Below are 24,609 nucleotides of genomic sequence, written 5' to 3'. Positions count from 1 at the left end.
CTCTATCGCCTGTGTCTCCTCGTCTCTTTCGCCTGTGTCTTCTCGTCTCCATCTCCTGTGTCTCCTCGTCTCCATCTCTTGTGTCTCCTCGTCTCTATCGCCTGTGTCTCCTCGTCTCCATCTTCTGTGTCTCCTCGTCTCCATCTCCTGTGTCTCCTCGTCTCCATCTCCTGTGTCTCCTCGTCTCCATCTCTTGTGTCTCCTCGTCTCTATCGCCTGTGTCTCCTCGTCTCTATCGCCTGTCCCCTCGTCTCTATCTCCTGTGTCTCCTCGTCTCTATCGCCTGTGTCTCCTCGTCTCCATCTCCTGTGTCTCCTCGTCTCCATCTCCTGTCTCCTCGTCTCTATCTCCTGTGTCTCCTCGTCTCTATCGCCTGTGTCTCCTCGTCTCCATCTCCTGTGTCTCCTCGTCTCCATCTCCTGTCTCCTCGTCTCTATCTCCTGTGTCTCCTCGTCTCCATCTCCTGTGTCTCCTCGTCTCCATCTCCTGTGTCTCCTCGTCTCCATCTCCTGTGTCTCCTCGTCTCCATCTCCTGTGTCTCCTCGTCTCCATCTCCTGTGTCTCCTCGTCTCCATCTCCTGTGTCTCCTCGTCTCCATCTCCTGTGTCTCCTCGTCTCCCATCTCCTGTGTCTCCTCGTCTCCCATCTCCTGTGTCTCCTCGTCTCCATCTCCTGTCTCCTCGTCTCTATCGCCTGTGTCTCCTCGTCTCCATCTCCTGTGTCTCCTCGTCTCTATCTCCTGTGTCTCCTCGTCTCCCATCTCCTGTGTCTCCTCGTCTCCCATCTCCTGTGTCTCCTCGTCTCCATCTCCTGTCTCCTCGTCTCTATCGCCTGTGTCTCCTCGTCTCCATCTCCTGTGTCTCCTCGTCTCCCATCTCCTGTGTCTCCTCGTCTCCCATCTCCTGTGTCTCCTCGTCTCCATCTCCTGTCTCCTCGTCTCTATCGCCTGGGTCTCCTCGTCTCTATCTCCTGTGTCTCCTCGTCTCTATCGCCTGTGTCTCCTCGTCTCCATCTCCTGCGTCTCCTCGTCTCCATCTCCTGTGTCTCCTCGTCTCCATCTCCTGTCTCCTCGTCTCTATCGCCTGTGTCTCCTCGTCTCCATCTCCTGCGTCTCCTCGTCTCTATCTCCTGTGTCTCCTCGTCTCCATCTCCTGCGTCTCCTCGTCTCCCATCTCCTGTGTCTCCTCGTCTCCCATCTCCTGTGTCTCCTCGTCTCCATCTCCTGTCTCCTCGTCTCTATCGCCTGTGTCTCCTCGTCTCCATCTCCTGTGTCTCCTCGTCTCTATCGCCTGTCTCGTATTCTTTTGTCTCCTCATCTCCTCGATCTCTTTGCTCCGTCTGTGATGTTTGTTATTGTTTTCCTCTGCTGTATTGTGATCTCTGTTGTGTAGAACGCTTATACCGACCCCGACCTCCTCCGCGTCATTGCCGCGTCCTCGCACTGCAGACAGTATACACAGCGTGCTATTATTCGGAGACACAATGCAGTGCACAGTGTCGGGGATTCACATTCACGTCCTCCTGCAGCCGGGACTGAGCTGTATACACTGATATATACGGGAGCCCTCTGAACCCCCCTCCACAGTGATGTCCCCGCTGCACCGCTCTCTGCTTGATGTTCTCTATGTCCCACACCCTCCTGTCACCCATCAATATCAGGATCATCATCACCGTGTGTGTCCCACTGTATGGAATAATCACTACATGGCCAGCAACAATACAGGCAGCAAGAACATGCACCAGCAGAATAGTGAGTGCAGCTCTGGAGTATAATACAGGATATAGCTCAGGATCAGTAATGTATGTACACAGTGACTGCAGCAGCAGAATAGTGAGGCAGCTCTGGAGTATAATACAGGAGGTAACTCAGGATCAGTACAGGATATGTAATGTATGTACACAGTGTCTGCAGCAGCAGAATAGTGAGTGCAGCTCTGGAATATAATACAGGAGGTAACTCAGGATCAGTAATGTATGTACACAGTGACTGCACCAGCAGAATAGTGAGTGCAGCTCTGGAGTATAACACAGGAGGTAACTCAGGATCAGTAATGTAATGTATGTACACAGAGACTGCACCAGCAGAATAGTGAGTGCAGCTCCGGAGTATGCCTTTATGGAGCATGTATGCACACCAGTGACTATGTAAGGGGAATACATGTAATAGCAGAAACTGCTGTGTGAATACTGACATTAAAATTCAATAGCTATATGTAAGAATGAAATGGGAAAAATGGAACCTGCATTACTGCCTTGAATATATGAATAAAGAGAAATTTAGCTACTGAATTGATCAATGCAATAGAGCCCAACACTACGCCAAAGTATTTCTCCACGTTGGGGTCCCGAGCTTGTGTGTGTCCTCTCATGCAGTTAAAAAACGTACCCATTTCATTCTTCCATAGTCACTGGTGTGCATACCTTATCTCCATATAGTGATGTTTTTTTAGGTTTTTGCACCCAGTTCAGACTTAGAATGGAGTTCCAAACGTTATTCCTTATTTATGGAGCATGTGACTCAGGGCTCTATTGTGGATTATCAGTGACCGGTTTTCCTTTATGTCTGTTCTGGAGTTTATCAGTGATCACAATGGACTTTATGTGACATTATTTATTGCTGTTCCCTGGTTCAGGGTTTCGGCTTCATTTATGGGAACAGTTTGTTTAGAGACCGGTCCAGACATTATCAAGTGTCCGATGTACAGTCTAGAAAACAGCTGAAGTTGAATCCCCTCCCCTTTTTTGAGACCCTCCTCTTATTTAAGCCCCTCCCCTTGAGGCTCCTCCCCTATGCTATCGCTGCAGTTTCTGTTTTTTTCCGTTGTCACACTGATGGTTTTGTTACTGTTAGTGTAAAATATTCTGTTTTTATAGAATTGTATTTGCTTATGTTTATACACAACTAATCAGAATAATCAGGGCTGCAGTGTAAAGCAAAGGGGGGAAGAACAGCACCTACAGACAAGAGTACAGTCTACACATTGCTCCAATAGACCCTGAACATAGCTGACTGAAAGAGAGCAAAGCTGCAGTGTAAAGCAAAGGGGGGAAGAGCAGCACCTACAGACAAGATTACAGTCTACACATTGCTCCAATAGACCCTGAACATAGCTGACTGAAAGAGAGCAAAGCTGCAGTGTAAAGCAAAGGGGGGAAGAGCAGCACCTACAGACAAGAGTACAGTCTACACATTGCTCCAATAGACCCTGAACATAGCTGACTGAAAGAGAGCAAAGCTGCAGTGTAAAGCAAAGGGGGGAAGAGCAGCACCTACAGACAAGATTACAGTCTACACATTGCTCCAATAGACCCTGAACATAGCTGACTGAAAGAGAGCAAAGCTGCAGTGTAAAGCAAAGGGGGGAAGAGCAGCACCTACAGACAAGATTACAGACTACACATTGCTCCAATAGACCCTGAACATAGCTGACTGAAAGAGAGCAAAGCTGCAGTGTAAAGCAAAGGGGGGAAGAACAGCACCTACAGACAAGAGTACAGTCTACACATTGCTCCAATAGACCCTGAACATAGCTGACTGAAAGAGAGCAAAGCTGCAGTGTAAAGCAAAGGGGAAAGAGCAGCACCTACAGACAAGATTACAGACTACACATTGCTCCAATAGACCCTGAACATAGCTGACTGAAAGAGAGCAAAGCTGCAGTGTAAAGCAAGGGGGAAAGAGCAGCACCTACAGACAAGATTACAGTCTACACATTGCTCCAATAGACCCTGAACTTAGCTGAGCCAAAAAGAGCAAAGCTGCAGTGTAAAGCAAGGGGGAAAGAGCAGCACCTACAGACAAGAGTACAGACTACATATTGCTCCAATAGACCCTGAACATAGCTGACTGAAAGAGAGCAAAGCTGCAGTGTAAAGCAAGGGGGAAAGAGCAGCACCTACAGACAAGAGTACAGACTACATATTGCTCCAATAGACCCTGAACATAGCTGACTGAAAGAGAGCAAAGCTGCAGTGTAAAGCAAAGGGGGGAAGAACAGCACCTACAGACAAGATTACAGTCTACACATTGCTCCAATAGACCCTTAACATAGCTGACTGAAAGAGAGCAAAGCTGCAGTGTAAAGCAAAGGGGGGAAGAACAGCACCTACAGACAAGATTACAGTCTACACATTGCTCCAATAGACCCTGAACATAGCTGACTGAAAGAGAGCAAAGCTGCAGTGTAAAGCAAGGGGGGAAAGAGCAGCACCTACAGACTAGAGTACAACTTACACATTGCTCCAATAGACCCTGAACATAGCTGACTGAAAGAGAGCAAAGCTGCAGTGTAAAGCAAAGGGGGGAAGAGCAGCACCTACAGACAAGATTACAGTCTACACATTGCTCCAATAGACCCTGAACATAGCTGACTGAAAGAGAGCAAAGCTGCAGTGTAAAGCAAGGGGGGAAAGAGCAGCACCTACAGACTAGAGTACAACTTACACATTGCTCCAATAGACCCTGAACATAGCTGACTGAAAGAGAGCAAAGCTGCAGTGTAAAGCAAGGGGGGAAAGAGCAGCACCTACAGACTAGAGTACAACTTACACATTGCTCCAATAAACACTGAACTTAGCTGAGCCAAAAAGAGCAAAGCTGCAGTGTAAAGCAAGGGGGAAATAGCAGCACCTACAGACAAGAGTACAGACTACACATTGCTCCAATAGACCCTGAACTTAGCTGAGCAAAAAAGAGCAAAGCTGCAGTGTAAAGCAAGGGGGAAAGAGCAGCACCTACAGACAAGAGTACAGACTACACATTGCTTTAATAGACCCTGAACATAGCTGACTGAAAGAGAGCAAAGCTGCAGTGTAAAGCAAGGGGGGAAAGAGCAGCACCTACAGACTAGAGTACAACTTACACATTGCTCCAATAAACACTGAACTTACCTGAGCCAAAAAGAGCAAAGCTGCAGTGTAAAGCAAGGGGGAAATAGCAGCACCTACAGACAAGAGTACAGACTACACATTACTCCAATAGACCCTGAACATAGCTGACTGAAAGAGAGCAAAGCTGCAGTGTAAAGCATGAACAGGACAGAAAAGCTTGCCAATTGTTTGATAAGACATGGGAGTCAAGGAGAGCAAAGCTGCATTGTAAAGCATGTCAAGGACATGGAACATGACTGACGAGACCAGAGGCAGATTTCTGTATTTTTTAACCGTTTCTGCTGTAAATAGCGGCGGAGCGTGAAGGGTTAAGAAAGTTCTGCATGCAGCAATATGGTTACAGTAGAAAAGACGGCGTCCGCGGCCTCCTGCCAAGTCTGCGCTTAAAGCCGACATTTATCCCTTCACGCGACTGGAAGCAGCTGGGCGCCGCGGCCGGCATCCTGGAATAACCCGAGGACCGCCAACACCAGAGGGGGGGGCACTGATACATTGTAACAAACCCTCAGCAGTGGAAGCCACACTGTACCTCCCACCAAAGGGCTTATCACCTGCTGCTGCTCACACAGCTGAGGCCTCGTCACAGTGTATCAGGACAGGAGGATAATATCACCTGGTGCTGCTCACACAGCTGAGGCCTCGTCACAGTGTATCAGGACAGGAGGATAATATCACCTGGTGCTGCTCACACAGCTGAGGCCTCGTCACAGTGTATCAGGACAGGAGGATAATATCACCTGGTGCTGCTCACACAGCTGAGGCCTCGTCACAGTGTATCAGGACAGGAGGGTAATATCACCTGGTGCTAGTCACACAGCTGAGGCCTCGTCACAGTGTATCAGGACAGGAGGATAATATCACCTGGTGCTGCTCACACAGCTGAGGCCTCGTCACAGTGTATCAGGACAGGAGGATAATATCACCTGGTGCTGCTCACACAGCTGAGGCCTCGTCACAGTGTATCAGGACAGGAGGGTAATATCACCTGGTGCTAGTCACACAGCTGAGGCCTCGTCACAGTGTATCAGGACAGGAGGGTAAGGCTGCTTTCACACATCCAGCTTGAGCTCTGTGGCTCAATCCGGCTGTGCAAGCTATGCAACGGATGCGGTGAAAACACCGCATCCTTTGCATAAGTTTTTCCCTTGCGGCCCGTCTGGTTTTTGCCGCTTGCGGCATGCTACTGAGCATGCGCAGTGGCAAAAACCGCATGCAGCAGCCAGATGCGGTTTTTGCCGCATCGCGCCGCATCCGGCCACCATAGGCATGCATTGAACAATGCGCCGCATCGGCCGAATGCGGCGCGATGCGGTTTTTTTTTGCCGCACGAAAAAACGTGCTAGGCAACGTTCCATCCGGCCGCCGCATCGGCTAAATCTGACGCATGCGGCAAAAACCGGATGGAACGCAAGGCCATGCGGCACAATGCGGCACTAATTAAAGTCTATGCAGAAAAAACGCAACCGGCAGCAAAAAAAAACGGTTGCGATTTTCCTGCAAAGTGCCGGAGTGTGCCGCATTGCAGAAACCGGAGGTGTGAAAGCAGCCTAATATCACCTGGTGCTGCTCACACAGCTGAGGCCTCGTCACAGTGTATCAGGACAGGAGGGTAATATCACCTGGTGCTGCTCACACAGCTGAGGCCTCGTCACGGTGTATCAGGAGAGGAGGGTAATATCACCTGGTGCTGCTCACACAGCTGAGGCCTCGTCACGGTGTATCAGGACAGGAGGGTAATATCACCTGGTGCTGCTCACACAGCTGAGGCCTCGTCACAGTGTATCAGGACAGGAGGATAATATCACCTGGTGCTGCTCACACAGCTGAGGCCTCGTCACAGTGTATCAGGACAGGAGAATAATATCACCTGGTGCTGCTCACACAGCTGAGGCCTCGTCACAGTGTATCAGGACAGGAGGGTAATATCACCTGGTGCTGCTCACACAGCTGAGGCCTCGTCACAGTGTATCAGGACAGGAGGGTAATATCACCTGGTGCTGCTCACACAGCTGAGGCCTCGTCACAGTGTATCAGGACAGGAGGGTAATATCACCTGGTGCTTCTCACACAGCTGAGGCCTCGTCACAGTGTATCAGGACAGGAGGGTAATATCACCTGGTGCTGCTCACACAGCTGAGGCCTCGTCACAGTGTATCAAGACAGGAGAATAATATCACCTGGTGCTGCTCACACAGCTGAGGCCTCGTCACAGTGTATCAGGACAGGAGGGTAATATCACCTGGTGCTGCTCACACAGCTGAGGCCTCGTCACAGTGTATCAGGACAGGAGGGTAATATCACCTGGTGCTGCTCACACAGCTGAGGCCTCGTCACAGTGTATCAGGACAGGAGAATAATATCACCTGGTGCTGCTCACACAGCTGAGGCCTCGTCACAGTGTATCAAGACAGGAGGGTAATATCACCTGGTGCTGCTCACACAGCTGAGGCCTCGTCACAGTGTATCAAGACAGGAGAATAATATCACCTGGTGCTGCTCACACAGCTGAGGCCTCGTCACAGTGTATCAGGACAGGAGGGTAATATCACCTGGTGCTGCTCACACAGCTGAAGCCTCGTCACTGTGTATCAGGACAGGAGGGTAATATCACCTGGTGCTGCTCACACAGCTGAAGCCTCGTCACAGTGTATCAGGACAGGAGGATAATATCACCTGGTGCTGCTCACACAGCTGAAGCCTCGTCACAGTGTATCAGGACAGGAGGGTAATATCACCTGGTGCTGCTCACACAGCTGAAGCCTCGTCACTGTGTATCAGGACAGGAGGGTAATATCACCTGGTGCTGCTCACACAGCTGAGGCCTCGTCACAGTGTATCAGGACAGGAGGGTAATATCACCTGGTGCTGCTCACACAGCTGAAGCCTCGTCACTGTGTATCAGGACAGGAGGGTAATATCACCTGGTGCTGCTCACACAGCTGAAGCCTCGTCACAGTGTATCAGGGCAGGAGGGTAATATCACCTGGTGCTGCTCACACAGCTGAGGCCTCGTCACAGTGTATCAGGACAGGAGGGTAATATCACCTGGTGCTGCTCACACAGCTGAGGCCTCGTCACAGTGTATCAGGACAGGAGGGTAATATCACCTGGTGCTAGTCACACAGCTGAGGCCTCGTCACAGTGTATCAAGACAGGAGGGTAATATCACCTGGTGCTGCTCACACAGCTGAGGCCTCGTCACAGTGTATCAGGACAGGAGGGTAATATCACCTGGTGCTAGTCACACAGCTGAAGCCTCGTCACTGTGTATCAGGACCGGAGAATAATATCACCTGGTGCTGCTCACACAGCTGAGGCCTCGTCACAGTGTATCAGGACAGGAGAATAATATCACCTGGTGCTGCTCACACAGCTGAGGCCTCGTCACAGTGTATCAGGACAGGAGGGTAATATCACCTGGTGCTGCTCACACAGCTGAGGCCTCGTCACAGTGTATCAGGACAGGAGAATAATATCACCTGGTGCTGCTCACACAGCTGAAGCCTCGTCACAGTGTATCAGGACAGGAGGGTAATATCACCTGGTGCTGCTCACACAGCTGAGGCCTCGTCACAGTGTATCAGGACAGGAGGGTAATATCACCTGGTGCTGCTCACACAGCTGAGGCCTCGTCACAGTGTATCAGGACAGGAGGGTAATATCACCTGGTGCTAGTCACACAGCTGAGGCCTCGTCACAGTGTATCAAGACAGGAGGGTAATATCACCTGGTGCTGCTCACACAGCTGAGGCCTCGTCACAGTGTATCAGGATAGGAGAATAATATCACCTGGTGCTGCTCACACAGCTGAGGCCTCGTCACAGTGTATCAGGACAGGAGGGTAATATCACCTGGTGCTGCTCACACAGCTGAGGCCTCGTCACAGTGTATCAGGACAGGAGGGTAATATCACCTGGTGCTAGTCACACAGCTGAGGCCTCGTCACAGTGTATCAAGACAGGAGGGTAATATCACCTGGTGCTGCTCACACAGCTGAGGCCTCGTCACAGTGTATCAGGACAGGAGGGTAATATCACCTGGTGCTGCTCACACAGCTGAGGCCTCGTCACAGTGTATCAAGACAGGAGGATAATATCACCTGGTGCTGCTCACACAGCTGAGGCCTCGTCACAGTGTATCAAGACAGGAGGGTAATATCACCTGGTGCTGCTCACACAGCTGAGGCCTCGTCACAGTGTATCAGGATAGGAGAATAATATCACCTGGTGCTGCTCACACAGCTGAGGCCTCGTCACAGTGTATCAGGACAGGAGGGTAATATCACCTGGTGCTGCTCACACAGCTGAGGCCTCGTCACAGTGTATCAGGACAGGAGGATAATATCACCTGGTGCTGCTCACACAGCTGAGGCCTCGTCACAGTGTATCAGGACAGGAGGGTAATATCACCTGGTGCTAGTCACACAGCTGAGGCCTCGTCACAGTGTATCAAGACAGGAGGGTAATATCACCTGGTGCTGCTCACACAGCTGAGGCCTCGTCACAGTGTATCAGGACAGGAGGGTAATATCACCTGGTGCTGCTCACACAGCTGAAGCCTCGTCACAGTGTATCAGTACAGGGGGGTGAATTGTGTTGTTACTAAGCCGCGGTGGGTCCTGAGAGCGCGTCCGCCCTGTAATCCTGCAGTGTGGTCGGGATGAATATCCCTCCATGGCGGTGACTCCGGGGGGCTCGCGCTGTGCGAGGGATGCTCACTGGACCGTTGTGTGCCGAGACGGCTGTTGCTAGGCAACCAGATCCGGGCTCCAGGCGGGAAAAAGGCCCAGGGACAACAATTACCGTCTGAGTGAACTGGCCGCATTAATCCGCCGCTCTGGCTTTGGCGGAATCTCAGCTCATTTCTGGAATTTTTACTTTGTGGCGAGTGAAAGTCCCGGCTGCAGATTATTTTTTATCAATAATTTTATTTTTGTTCCCCCAAAAGATTTCTATTTTGTAAAGCAGAAAAACAGCCCTTTATACCTCCCCCTATTAATGACTGAAGTGGTACATTCCAATACACTTCTTTCTTCTGTGACAGGTGCCGGTCTGAGCAGCCAATCAGGAGTGTGGTGTCAGATCATGTGACGTGAGGCATATACCTTCTATGAGCCACCTGTTCCTTAGGGTCCGTGCACCGCCGTCCTGGGTCCTAGTGCATGTTTGCATTTCTTTTATCTGTGACAGGTGCCGGTCTGAGCAGCCAATCAGGAGTGTGGTGTCAGATCATGTGACGTGAGGCATATACCTTCTATGAGCCACCTGTTCCTTAGGGTCCGTGCACCGCCGTCCTGGGTCCTAGTGCATGTTTGCATTTCTTTTATCTGTGACACGTGCCGGTCTGAGCAGCCAATCAGGAGTGTGATGTCAGATCATGTGACGTTAGGTGCATGCACAGCTGCCAGGACATGTGTGAGGGGACCAGGGCCAAGGAGGACCCAGCAGCACAGAAGAAGGGCCCGGATTGGGGAGGGAAGCAGTTAATGGGGTCTAAAGTCTGGGGTCCGGAGCGGATTAATCTGCATTGAAGCCTCCTTCACAGATTCCCCCAACAAACACCAGACAGTATAGGGGTCCAGAATGATTTGGGGGGTCCGCTCTATATTAAAGGGGGTTTCTAGGCTTTATAAAGGCTGTAAGTATTGGAGGCTTCGGTGTTGGTTACATTGTATGCCGGCTATTAGGTACACAAGAGAAAAAGAAAATGTGCAACAAGTGGGATCACCAGAAATGACCATGTAATATCAATTTATTAATCAAAAAGGACATACAAACACACAGATGTTCATTAAAAACAATTAAAAAAGCAAAAAGCTTGTACATACATTTGGTGCCAATAATATGAGCCACCAAAATACACCCCACCCTCTCAGCAAGCCAAAGAGAAACCCCACATGATAAGTCAGAGTGAGTGTGATAGCCAAAAAACCTTGTTCAATCAATGACAGGCAGTGAACACGGCATGCTAAATGAGACAATAGCAGGCAGAAGGACAATTGCTGCATCCAAGTACCTCAAAGCCGCATGAAAGTAATCTGCCCTGAAAACAAATGTCTGGAACCAGTATAAGGCAAATCACATACCCAGGGGTCCTGCACGGGGTAAATGGCAGAGCAAATATCATGAGAAGGGTGGGGTGGAAACCCCACGCGTATCGCTACAAGGAGTTGTAGCTTCCTCAGGGGAAAGTGAGGCACACTATGGTAGGTATGTCTTAAATAGCCATTATAATCAAAGAAGATTGCTTACCAGCATGGGCAAGGAGGAGGAGGGAGAGGTCGCTATGCAACCTAAAGATGCCGATGGGCGCTGCCATTGTGAGTCATGTGATTAAATCATGTGATCCCTTTTTTTTTTTTTTTTTTTACAGGCAAACGTCACAGCCCAAACGCAAACTCCTGTGCAAGGTCGCTATGCAACCTGAAGACGCCGATGGGCGCCGCCATTGTAAATCATGTGATCAAATCATGTGGTCCCTTTTTGCAGGCAAACGTCACAGCCCGAACGCAAGCGCAGTAATATCAGCGCCACAAGCACGATTAACAAACCCTTGGTATAGTAAAATAGGTATACAAAAGACATATGTATTGTACACTATGCCTGCGAAACAGGTAGTACATATGTGCTAGATAAGTAACGCAAGTCACTTTGTACATACGGAAATCCACGTAAGTCTGCGCATGAGCAGTATCAGTAAGAGATCCCCGAAGGGACATTTCAAGTGCAGGGATGAAAAAACCTGACAGCACAGTGGTAATATTTTAAAGGCTGTAAGTATTGGAGGCTTCGGTGTTGGTTACATTGTATGCCGGCTGACTCTTCCGTGGACTTCCCCTTTAAGTCCTTCATACTTTATAGATTAGCTCTCCAGTCCGGATCACACAATGGCTTTACTATTGATATTCCGCAGGGCGCGCCGCTGTGCGTGACGTTCCCATTGGCTGCGTCCCATCTATTGACCACCCTGATAATAGCCTAATGTGATGGTCTGTATCGGGGAGGGGGTCATGTATAGAGGCAGCTGCCCCCCGATTAGGAGAGGTGCCAATCTCTGCTTGTTTCTCCTCCGCTGCTTGCTCTATAGTGTGGGCTTTGTAGATGGCCGCTCCCCTCCCCCCCAGCTTCTGCGCCGGTGACATTGTACTATTTGCTCACAAATTGTTTTTCTTATTGACTGCAGTAAATTTTCATATCCAGCAAGAAAAAAAATAAAAAAATTCTTATGGAAAGTAAGTACACACCGGCAAACTGTATGCTAGAGATAAGCGGCGTCATCGTGTGATTGCCCACATTGTGGTTGATTCATTGCATGCCCCCCTCCCCCACTGCCATGTAAAATACAGCTTGGATTTAAGAGGAGAATCCCTTTAAGTCCTCACTCCTAACACTCCACGGACGGCCCTGGGGGTCTCTGCCTCCTAATTCTATTGCCCCTATAGGTCAATCCAAGGATCCTTGGCTGAGGAGGAAGAAATGAGAACTGGCAGTAAAGTACCAGATGAGTGGCTCGTGTCTATCTGGCAGCTGCTTATCTCCTCTTTATCAAAATAGCATGCAAATTCTGTCCATGGTAAAGGAGACCTGTAACCATCAGACTGGTGCTGGCATCTCTGAAATAGAAACATCATAACTATTAATGATACATTTCTGCCTCCTTTAGATTGGTTTCCTCTTCAAGGATCATTCAATCATCCTTCTATGAACTCTACTTTTACTGGTTACACTGGTTTACGGCTGGACCATTAGTGTCAGTGATAGAACCCATATATGATACATTATATGTTAGATACCACATTATAACTCACATATCACAAGATACACTGTATATCAGATATCACATTGTAGCTTTACTTAGATTTCCACGTATAAGTAAAATGTATCATTGTTTTGAGCTGATTTTGTATCACGTTCAGCACATGAGAATATCTGATTTGTGGGAACCGCCATGGGTTCAATCCCAACCCCACTGCCTTCAATGATTTGTGGGGACCGTCATGGGTTCAAGCCCAACCCCACTTCCTTCAATGATTTGTGGGGACCGCCATGGGTTCAAGCCCAACCCCACTTCCTTCAATGATTTGTGGGGACTACCATGGGTTCAAGCCCAACCCCACTTCCTTCAATGATTTGTGGGGACCGCCATGGGTTCAAACCCAACCCCACTTTCTTCAATATTTCAACTTACAGAATGTGTCTGTTTTACAGGAGGATCCCAATGTTCCTCAGAAGGTGCAGGATCTGCCCAAGGCTTGCCTGAAGGATGAGGAACCTTTCAACATACAGAACTCTCTATCACCCAAACACGAGAGTGGTAAAGGAGATCCGGATATTGTGGATGTCAACTGTGTCCTTAACAATCTAACATGAGGAGAGTCGAATGGAGAGACAGGACCTAGAAGATGCGAGAGTCATCTTCTCTGAACCTCTCCAGTGCTGGAGGAGCTGGTGAATGAAGCTGATCAGCGTCTCCTCCAGCACTGACAGGGGTTACATGATTCATAACCACGCCGCCCCTCTAATGTGCCCCCCCATTCCTTGGCATGCTTTGGTGTATTTTGTACAGAGATATGCAAAAAAACAAAAAAAAAAGATGGAACTGTGATTTTTAAGGAACGATCCCAGTGTGTGATGAACGGGTGTAGACTGGAGAAATCATACAAGATGGAAACTGATGTAGATGACGGTGCATCCCGCTCCCATGATGACGTCATTGTCTCCAAGATCTGATGACATTACTAATACACTAAATGTGAAAGTAGATCCAATACAAGACTGACGTCTGTGATGTCACCGTCCCCAATGACATCACAGTGCATCCAGCATGTGCGCTTACATGATCTGATCACATGCACTAACCCCATCATCGCTTCGTCCGGTGACTTATGGCGCAGCTGCAATGTTTGCTTTTTAGGTAATTGGAGTTTACAGTGGAATCTCAGTGAGTTCTGCTTTTCCTTTTCATGGGCCCCAGGTGCAAAGCTATAGGGAGTGCAGAGGTTGCATTTGGATCCAAAGGCTACACTACCCTTGTGCCTATTATCCCCAAACCTTAGGGTTGGGTTTCCCTTGGCCTTCCTGACCTCCTTTCCAGTACAGAATGGATTGTGAGCTATCCCGAGCCTTTCCTTATTATGGGCCCACAGGTGCATTGCTAAAGGCGCTGCAATGGTTACAATAGGGCCCAAAGCTACTTTACCCCTGTGCCTACCATCCCGGGACAGCAGGGTCCAGTTCTTGGCCTTCCTAGCCCCATTTACATTAGAGGAGGGAGTTAGGCCTACCATCAGCCTTTTGTTTTTATGTGATTTAGAGGAAAAGCTATAGGGGGTGCAGGGGCTGCAATGGGCCCAAAGACTACCCCACCCTTGTACCTACCATTCTGGGACAACAGGGTCCAGTCGTACTTGGCTTCCCCAACCCTCTGTCCTTTTCATGGGCCCCCAGCTGAAAATGGGAAGCGTGAAGTGGCTTATGATAGCAGGGGCCCCAGAAGTGTTATGTTCTGATGCTGGGGGCCCCAGAAAAGCTGCATGTGGCCCCAGGATCTATCCTGTATATGGCTCATCCTTAGTCTATAGCAGTGTTGGCCAACCTGTAGCTTTGCAGTTGTAGAACTATAATTTCCAGCATGCTGAGCGCCTGCGGTCACAGGTCGGAGACTAATGCTCTACGGGAAGGCGGCTTATGGTCCACACAAGATATGTCTGACTGCAGAGACGAGGATAAGCCGTAATCTGCAGCCGGCGACCATGTTACCTTAAGGAGTGCAGAGTGTTGAGGTGACCGCTCCTATTTCCGGCTAATCCTCTTTTCTGGATTGGGACAGATAAGAGGGGTCAGTCTGTTCCTCCAGCAGAGACTTGTAAGCTGGGAGTCTGTGGCCGGGTATTTTATGGCCTTATATTAGGACCGGGCATTATCAGGATTCGGGAAGTGAGTGTCTACCGGACTGGAGAGGAGGAGGCTCGGGCTACTGTGCATGCTGATAGTGGCCATGATAGGTAGGGATTAGTAGGGACTAATGATATGAAGTCTACAAGTGATCAATATTATTGATTGACATGAAGATTGGTACTGAGTGATTAGTGATGAGCGGGCACTACCATGCTCGGGTGCTCAGTACTCGCAACTACTGATGAGCGGGCACTACCATGCTCGGGTGCTCAGTACTCGCAACTAGTGATGAGCGTGCACTACCATGCTCGGGTGCTCAGTACAGGTAACTAGTGATGAGCGGGCACTACCATGCTCGGGTGCTCAGTACTGGTAACTAGTGATGAGCGGGCACTACCATGCTCGGGTGCTCAGTACTCGCAACTAGTGATGAGCGGGCACTACCATGCTCGGGTGCTCAGTACTCGCAACTACTGATGAGCGGGCACTACCATGCTCGGGTGCTCAGTACTCGCAACTAGTGATGAGCGGGCACTACCATGCTCGGGTGCTCAGTACAGGTAACTAGTGATGAGCGGGCACTACCATGCTCGGGTGCTCAGTACTGGTAACTAGTGATGAGCGGGCACTACCATGCTCGGGTGCTCAGTACAGGTAACTAGTGATGAGCGGGCACTACCATGCTCGGGTGCTCAGTACTGGTAACTAGTGATGAGCGGGCACTACCATGCTCGGGTGTTCAGTACTCGTAACTAGTGATGAGCGGGCACTACCATGCTCGGGTGTTCAGTACTTGTAACTAGTGATGAGTGGGCACTACCATGCTCGGGTGTTCAGTACTGGTAACTAGTGATGAGCGGGCACTACCATGCTCGGGTGTTCAGTACTCGTAACTAGTGATGAGCGGGCACTTCCATGCTCGGGTGCTCAGTACTGGTAACTAGTGATGAGCGGGCACTACCATGCTCAGGTACTCAGTACTCGTAACTAGTGATGAGTGGGCACTACCATGCTCAGGTGCTCAGTACTGGTAACTAGTGATGAGCGGGCACTACCATGCTCGGGTACTCAGTACTGGTAACTAGTGATGAGCAGGCACTACCATGCTCAGGTGCTCAGTACTGGTAACTAGTGATGAGCGGGCACTACCATGCTCAGGTACTCAGTACTCGTAACTAGTGATGAGTGAGCACTACCATGCTCGGGTGCTCTGTACTCGTAACTAGTGATGAGTGAGCACTACCATGCTCAGGTACTCAGTACTGGTAACTAGTGATGAGTGGGCACTACCATGCTCGGGTGCTCAGTACTGGTAACTAGTGATGAGCGGGCACTACCATGCTCGGGTGCTCAGTACTGGTAACTAGTGATGAGCGGGCACTACCATGCTCAGGTCCTTAGTACTGGTAACTAGTGATGAGCGGGCACTACCATGCTCGGGTGCTCAGTACAGGTAACTAGTGATGAGCGGGCACTACCATGCTCGGGTGCTCAGTACTCGCAACTAATGATGAGCGGGCACTACCATGCTCGGGTGCTCGGTACTCGTAGCTAGTGATGAGTGAGCACTACCATGCTCGGGTACTCAGTACTTGTTAAGAGCAGTTGCATGCTCCGATGGGCGCAACTTGAGTACTCGAGTATAATTAAAGTCAATGGGGAACGAGCACCCGAGCATGGTAGTGCTCACTCATCACTAGTTACAAGTACTGAGCACCCGAGCATAGTAGTGCCCGCTCATCACTAGTTACCAGTACTGAGCACCCGAGCATAGTAGTGCCCGCTCATCACTAGTTACCAGTACTGAGCATCTGAGCATGGTAGTGCCCACTCATCACTAGTTACGAGTACAGAGCACCCGAGCATGGTAGTGCCCATTCATCACTAGTTACGAGTACTTAGCACCCGAGCATGGTAGTGCCCGCTCATCACTAGTTACCAGTACTGAGCATGGTAGTGCCCGCTCATCACTAGTTACCAGTACTGAGCATCCGAGCATAGTAGTGCCCGCTCATCACTAGTTACCAGTACTGAGCATCTGAGCATGGTAGTGCCCACTCATCACTAGTTACGAGTACAGAGCACCCGAGCATGGTGGTGCCCATTCATCGCTAGTTACGAGTACTTAGCACCCGAGCATGATAGTGCCCACTCATCACTAGTTACCAGTACTGAGCACCAGAGCATGGTAGTGCCCACTCATCACTAGTTACGAGTACAGAGCACCTGAGCATGGTAGTGCCCGCTCATCACTAGTTACCAGTACTGAGCACCTGAGCATGGTAGTGCCCACTCATCACTAGTTACCAGTACTGAGCACCTGAGCATGGTAGTGCCCACTCATCACTAGTTACGAGTACAGAGCACCCGAGCATGGTAGTGCCCACTCATCACTAGTTACCAGTACTGAGCACCTGAGCATGGTAGTGCCCGCTCATCACTAGTTACCAGTACTGAGCACCTGAGCATGGTAGTGCCCGCTCATCACTAGTTACGAGTACTGAGCACCCGAGCATGGTAGTGCCCGCTCATCACTAGTTACCAGTACTGAGCACCTGAGCATGGTAGTGCCCGCTCATCACTAGTTACGAGTACTCAGTACCCGAGCATGGTAGTGCCCACTCATCACTAGTTACCAGTACTGAGCACCTGAGCATGGTAGTGCCCGCTCATCACTAGTTACGAGTACTCAGTACCCGAGTATGGTAGTGCCCGCTCATCACTAGTTACGAGTACTCAGTACCCGAGCATGGTAGTGCCCGCTCATCACTAGTTACGAGTACTCAGTACCCGAGCATGGTAGTGCCCGCTCATCACTAGTTACGTGTACAAAGCACCCGCGCATGGTAGTGCCCGCTCATCACTAGTAGTGACCATCATCAATGATCGGCTTGTTGATAGGACTTTAGTAATGGTTGGGTTGATGATTGGCCAGTGGGCATGGGGTAGTGGTCAATGATCGCAACTGAATGGATTGGTGCATGGACATTGGGTAATGATTACCGCTGGTGATTGGCTACCAGAAAGGATTGTGTTGATTGATCGTGATTCACTGTTGGTTGTTGGGCAGCGATCACTCCTGGTGATTGGCTTCTGGACTTAACACTGGGATAAGATCACTGCTGGTGATTGGTGGCTGGGCAGGACATTGTGTAGTGATCTATGGTTGTGATTGGCCACAGGACAGGACAATAGGTAGTGATCACTGCTGATAATTGGCCTAACAATGGGTTGAGATCCCTGCTGGTGATTGGCTGTTGGGCAGGACATTAATTGATTAGTTTGAAGCCTCGATTAGTGATCTCCAGCGTATCTTCTCCTCACAGAGGGCACTGTGCGGGTGAGACGCCAGGACTGGCCCAGAATGCCCCTTAGTAACGTTTCCTCTTATGACACAATGTGACGGGGAGCCCAGTAAGACAGCGCTATTCCAGCGGCTCGCCCCCCGTCCCGGCCCCCGTCCTGGCCCCCCGTCCCGTCCCCCCGGCCTTCCCGTCCCGGCCTCCCGTCCCGGCCCCCCGTCCCGGCCCCCCGTCCCGGCCCCCCGTCCTGGCCCCCCGTCCCGGCCCCCCGTCCCAGCCCCCCGGCCCAGCCCCCCGTCCCAGCCCCCCGTCCTGGCCCCCCGGCCCGGCCCCCGTCCCGCACCCTCAGAGACGTAGACGGGCATTGGACATGTGAGGAGTGTTGTCGGTGTGCGTGTGCCCTGCGTGTTCCGTTTTTCCGCTTGAGTCGGCCCTTGTATTACTGCCATGTGTGATTTTTAAGATGATAAAACAATGAAACCTTCGCTGTGCGCAGCCAAATTTTTTTGTACTTTCACCCAACTTTTTTTGGAAATATTGTAAAATAAAAAGAATAAAAGAAAAATTCAATCAAAATAAAATGTTTTTAAACTTATGACTCCATGAATTCACTAATCACCGGACGACACAGCAATAAGGCGACTGTGCGGGGTGAGCGTGTGCATGGCGAGCGCGTGCGGGGTCAGCGTGTGAGTGGCGAGCGTGTGCGGGCACTACAGTGTGTGGGGCGAGCGTGTGCGGGGTCAGCGTGTGCGGGGCGAGCGTGTGCGCGGTCAGCGTGTGCGTGGTCAGCGTGTGCGGGGCGAGCATGTGCGGGGTCAGCGTGTGCGGGGCGAGCGTGTGCGTGGTCAGCGTGTGCGGGGCGAGCGTGTGCGGGGTCAGCATGTGCGGGGCGAGCGTGTGCGCGGTCAGCGTGTGCGGGGCGAGCGTGTGCGGGGCGAGCGTGTGCGTGGCGAGCGTGTGCGGGGTCAGCGTGTGCGGGGTCAGCGTGTGCAGGGCGAGCGTGTGCGGGGTCACTGTGTGCAGGGCGAGCGTGTGCGGGGTCAGCGCATGCGGGGCGAGCGTGTGTGGCGCGAGCGTGTGCGCGGGGTCAGTGTGTGCGGGTCAGCGTGTGCAGGAAGAGCGTGTGCGGGGTCAGCGTGTGCGGGGTCACTGTGCAGGGTGAGCGTGTGCGGGGTCAGCGCATGCGGGGCAAGCATGTGTGGCGCGAGCGTGTGCGCGGGGTCAGCGTGTGCGGAGCGAGCGTGTGCAAGGTCAGCGTGTGCGGGGTCAGCGTGTGCGGGAAGTGCGTGTGCGGGAAGAGCATATGCGGGCTCAGCGTGTGCGGGGCGAGCGTGTACGGGGTAAGTGTGTGCGGAGCAAGCGTGTGCGGGGTCAGCGTGTGCGGGAAGAGAGTGTGCAGGGCGAGCGTGTGCGGTGTCATTGTGTGCAGGGCGAGCGTGTGCGGTGTCATTGTGTGCAGGGTGAGCATGTGCAGGGTCAGTGTGTGCAGGGCGAGCATGTGCGGGGTCAGCGTGTGCCGGGTGAGCGTGTGCGCAGGGTCAGTGTGTGGGGCGAGCGTGTGTGGAGCAAGCGTGTGCAGGTTCAGCGTGTGCGGGGTCAGCGTGTGCGGGAAGAGCGTGTGCGGTGCGAGTGTGTGCGGGGGAAAGCGTGTGCAGGGCGAGCATGTGCGTGGTCAGTGTGTGCGGGGCGAGCGTGTGCGCGTGGTCAGTGTGTGGGGCGAGCGTGTCCGGGGTGACTGTGTGCGGAGCGAGCGTGTACCGGGTCAGCATGTGCGGGAAGAGCGTGTGCAGGGTCAGTGTGTGCGGAGCGAGTGTGTGCGGGGTCAGTGTGTGCGGGGTCAGTGTGTGCGGGGCGAGCGTGTGCGGGGTCACTGAGTAAAGGATCAGTGTGTGCGGGGTCACTGGACTGCTGACCCTATATGCGGTGTGAGGGTGCGCGGCTTCGTGTTGGGGTGTGCTCGGGGTACGCGGCTTCGTGTGTGGGGGGTCACCTCTTTTGGGGTCTTTCTGATATTCCAGTCTCATCCATTGCTCGGGGTACGCGGCTTCGTGTGTGGGGGGTCACCTCTTTTGGGGTCTTTCTGATATTCCAGCCTCATCCATTGCTCGGGGTACGCGGCTTCGTGTGTGGGGGGTCACCTCTTTTGGGGTCTTTCTGATATTCCAGCCTCATCCATTGCTCGGGGTACGCGGCTTCGTGTGTGGGGGGGTCACCGCTTTTGGGGTCTTTCTGATATTCCAGCCTCATCCATTGCTTGGGGTACGCGGCTTCGTGTGTGGGGGGGTCACCGCTTTTGGGGTCTTTCTGATATTCCAGCCTCATCCATTGCTCGGGGTACGCGGCTTCGTGTGTGGGGGGGTCACCGCTTTTGGGGTCTTTCTGATATTCCAGCCTCATCCATTGCTCGGGGTACGCGGCTTCGTGTGGGGGGGTCACCGCTTTTGGGGTCTTTCTGGTATTCCAGCCTCATCCATTGCTCGGGGTTTGCGCTGCCGTTTGCATAAATGGGGCTGTTTCAAGGTCGGACAAATACCAAGTTTCCATGGCGACAGGCAGGAGATGTGGATGAGCGCAGCTGGAGCCGGTGCAGCCGCGCGCTTCCTGCATCAGGACCAGAGGACATTATAATGGGGACTGAGCCATAATGTGAGGTGACAGGACGACCCCCGACTGCGGCATCCCCCCAAACAGGTGCTACCCTCGACAGACCCGAGCAGAAGGAGACCCCCGATAGCCCTGCGCGGGAGGAGACACCAAGAAAAAATAGATAATATCACGTGCACTAATGTGTCACCCCAAGAGCTGACACTCTACAGGACCAGCACAGCACGTGCCTCATCATTGCCGCCACCAGGTGGACTACAAGTCCCATCATGTTCTGATATTTTCACTGCTTGTTCCTATAAGACAGGAAATATTTTATCAGAACTTTTGGTCCAGAAGAGATAAAACCGACCGCGATGTGAAGAGCAAAACACCTGGAGGATTCAGCACACAAAGGACGGCGCACGAAACCACTAGACACCAGGGACTGGAGCACTAACCACTAGACACCAGGGACTGGACCACTAACCACCAGACACCAGGGACTGGAGCACTAACCACCAGACACCAGGGACTGGGGCACTAACCACCAGACACCAGGGACTGGGGCACTAACCACCAGACACCAGGGACTGGAGCACGAAAGCACCAGACACCAGGGACTGGAGCACTAAACCACTAGACACCAGGGACTGGAGCACGAAACCACCAGACACCAGGGACAGGGGCACGAAACCACTAGACACCAGGGACTGGAGCACTAAACCACTAGACACCAGGGACTGGAGCACGAAGCCACCAGACACGAGGGACTGGGGCACGAAACCACCAGACACCAGTGACTGGAGCACGAAACCACTAGACACCAGGGACTGGAGCACGAAACCACTAGACACCAGGGACTGGAGCACGAAGCCACCAGACACCAGGGACTGGGGCACGAAACCACCAGACACCAGGGACTGGAAAACTAAACCACCAGACACCAGGGACTGGAACACTAACCACTAGACACCAGGGACTGGAGCACGAAACCACTAGACACCAGGGACTGGGGCACTAAACCACTAGACACCAGGGACTGGAGCATGAAACCACTAGACACCAGGGACTGGAGCATGAAACCACCAGACACCAGGGACTGGAGCACTAACCACCAGATACCAGGGACTGGAGCACGAAACCACCAGACACCAGGGACTGGAGCACTAAACCACTAGACACCAGGGACTGGAGCACGAAACCACCAGACACCAGGGACAGGGGCACGAAACCACTAGACACCAGGGACTGGAGCACTAAACCACTAGACACCAGGGACTGGAACACGAAGCCACCAGACACCAGGGACTGGGGCACGAAACCACCAGACACCAGGGACTGGAAAACTAAACCACCAGACACCAGGGACTGGAACACTAACCACTAGACACCAGGGACTGGAGCACTAAACCACTAGACACCAGGGACTGGGGCACGAAACCACTAGACACCAAGGACTGGAACACTAAACCACTAGACACCAGGGACTGGAACACTAAACCACTAGACACCAGGGACTGGGGCACGAAACCACTAGACACCAGGGACTGGAACACTAAACCACTAGACACCAGGGACTGGGGCACTAAACCACTAGACACCAGGGACTGGAGCACGAAACCACTAGACACCAGGGACTGGGGCACTAAACCACTAGACACCAGGGACTGGAGCACGAAACCACTAGACACCAGGGACTGGGGCACTAAACCACTAGACACCAGGGACTGGAGCACGAAACCACCAGACACCAGGGACTGGAGCACGAAACCACCAGACACCAGGGACTGGAACACTAACCACTAGACACCAGGGACTGGAGCACGAAACCACCAGACACCAGGGACTGGAACACTAACCACTAGACACCAGGGACTGGAGCACGAAACCACCAGACACCAGGGACTGGAACACTAACCACTAGACACCAGGGACTGGAACACTAAACCACTAGACACCAAGGACTGGAACACTAAACCACTAGACACCAGGGACTGGAGCACGAAACCACCAGACACCAGGGACTGGAGAACTAAACCACTAGACACCATGGACTGGGGCACTAAACCACCAGACACCAGGGACTGGAACACTAAACCACTAGACACCAGGGACTGGGGCACTAAACCACTAGACACCAGGGACTGGAGCACGAAACCACCAGACACCAGGGACTGGAACACGAAACCAACAGACACCAGGGACTGGGGCATGAAACCACCAGACACCAGGGACTGGAGCACGAAACCACTAGACACCAGGGACTGGAGCACGAAACCACTAGACACCAGGGACTGGAGCACGAAACCACCAGACACCAGGGACTGGGGCATGAAACCACCAGACACCAGGGACTGGGGCACTAAACCACTAGACACCAGGGACTGGGGCACTAAACCACCAGACACCAGGGACTGGAACACGAAACCAACAGACACCAGGGACTGGGGCATGAAACCACCAGACACCAGGGACTGGAGCACGAAACCACCAGACACCAGGGACTGGAGCACGAAACCACTAGACACCAGGGACTGGGGCACGAAACCACCAGACACCAGGGACTGGGGCACGAAACCACCAGACACCAGGGACTGGAGCACGAAACCACCAGACACCAGGGACTGGGGCACGAAACCACCAGACACCGGGGACTGGAGCACGAAACCACCAGACACCAGGCACTGTGCTACTAAACCACCACACACCAGGGACTGGGGCAATAAACCACCAGACACCGGGGACTGGAGCACTAAACCACTAGACACCAGGGACTGGGGCACGAAACCACTAGACACCAGGGACTGGAACACTAAACCACTAGACACCAGGGACTGGGGCACTAAACCACTAGACACCAGGGACTGGAGCACGAAACCACTAGACACCAGGGACTGGGGCACTAAACCACTAGACACCAGGGACTGGAGCACGAAACCACTAGACACCAGGGACTGGGGCACTAAACCACTAGACACCAGGGACTGGAGCACGAAACCACCAGACACCAGGGACTGGAGCACGAAACCACCAGACACCAGGAACTGGAACACTAACCACTAGACACCAGGGACTGGAACACTAACCACTAGACACCAGGGACTGGAGCACGAAACCACCAGACACCAGGGACTGGAACACTAACCACTAGACACCAGGGACTGGAGCACGAAACCACCAGACACCAGGGACTGGAACACTAACCACTAGACACCAGGGACTGGAACACTAAACCACTAGACACCAGGGACTGGAACACTAAACCACTAGACACCAGGGACTGTGACACTAAACCACTAGAAACCAGGGACTGGAGCACGAAACCACCAGACACCAGGGACTGGAGAACTAAACCACTAGACACCATGGACTGGGGCACTAAACCACCAGACACCAGGGACTGGAACACTAAACCACTAGACACCAGGGACTGGGGCACTAAACCACTAGACACCAGGGACTGGAGCACGAAACCACCAGACACCAGGGACTGGAACACGAAACCAACAGACACCAGGGACTGGGGCATGAAACCACCAGACACCAGGGACTGGAGCACGAAACCACTAGACACCAGGGACTGGAGCACGAAACCACCAGACACCAGGGACTGGAACACTAACCACTAGAAACCAGGGACTGGAACACTAAACCACTAGACACCAGGGACTGGAACACTAAACCACTAGACACCAGGGACTGTGACACTAAACCACTAGAAACCAGGGACTGGAGCACGAAACCACCAGACACCAGGGACTGGAGAACTAAACCACTAGACACCATGGACTGGGGCACTAAATCACCAGACACCAGGGACTGGAACACTAAACCACTAGACACCAGGGACTGGGGCACTAAACCACTAGACACCAGGGACTGGAGCACGAAACCACCAGACACCAGGGACTGGAACACGAAACCAACAGACA

The 24,609-nt window shown here is 52.2% G+C and overlaps 1 protein-coding gene across 3 annotated transcripts in view; it reads left to right on the top strand.

The window, feature by feature from the left end:
• CSPG5 (chondroitin sulfate proteoglycan 5) overlaps positions 1 to 15,145 on the top strand; it is a 95,612-nt gene extending 80,467 nt beyond the window's left edge. For 2 of the 3 annotated variants that reach the window (XM_075315837.1, XM_075315836.1), the window contains exon 5: positions 13,098 to 15,145. In XM_075315837.1, coding sequence (XP_075171952.1) covers positions 13,098 to 13,259 — 162 coding nt within the window. In that variant the 3' untranslated portion in view covers positions 13,260 to 15,145. Of the gene's footprint in view, positions 1 to 12,072; positions 12,122 to 13,097 lie in introns of all 3 variants that reach the window. The other variant, XM_075315838.1, reaches the window with a different exon arrangement.
• The last annotated feature ends 9,464 nt before the right edge of the window (positions 15,146 to 24,609 follow it).

This window comes from Anomaloglossus baeobatrachus, chromosome 6 (assembly GCF_048569485.1).
Source record: "Anomaloglossus baeobatrachus isolate aAnoBae1 chromosome 6, aAnoBae1.hap1, whole genome shotgun sequence".
In the NCBI taxonomy this organism is placed as follows: domain Eukaryota; kingdom Metazoa; phylum Chordata; class Amphibia; order Anura; family Aromobatidae; genus Anomaloglossus; species Anomaloglossus baeobatrachus.
This window is presented reverse-complemented; position numbering and strand designations above follow the sequence as displayed.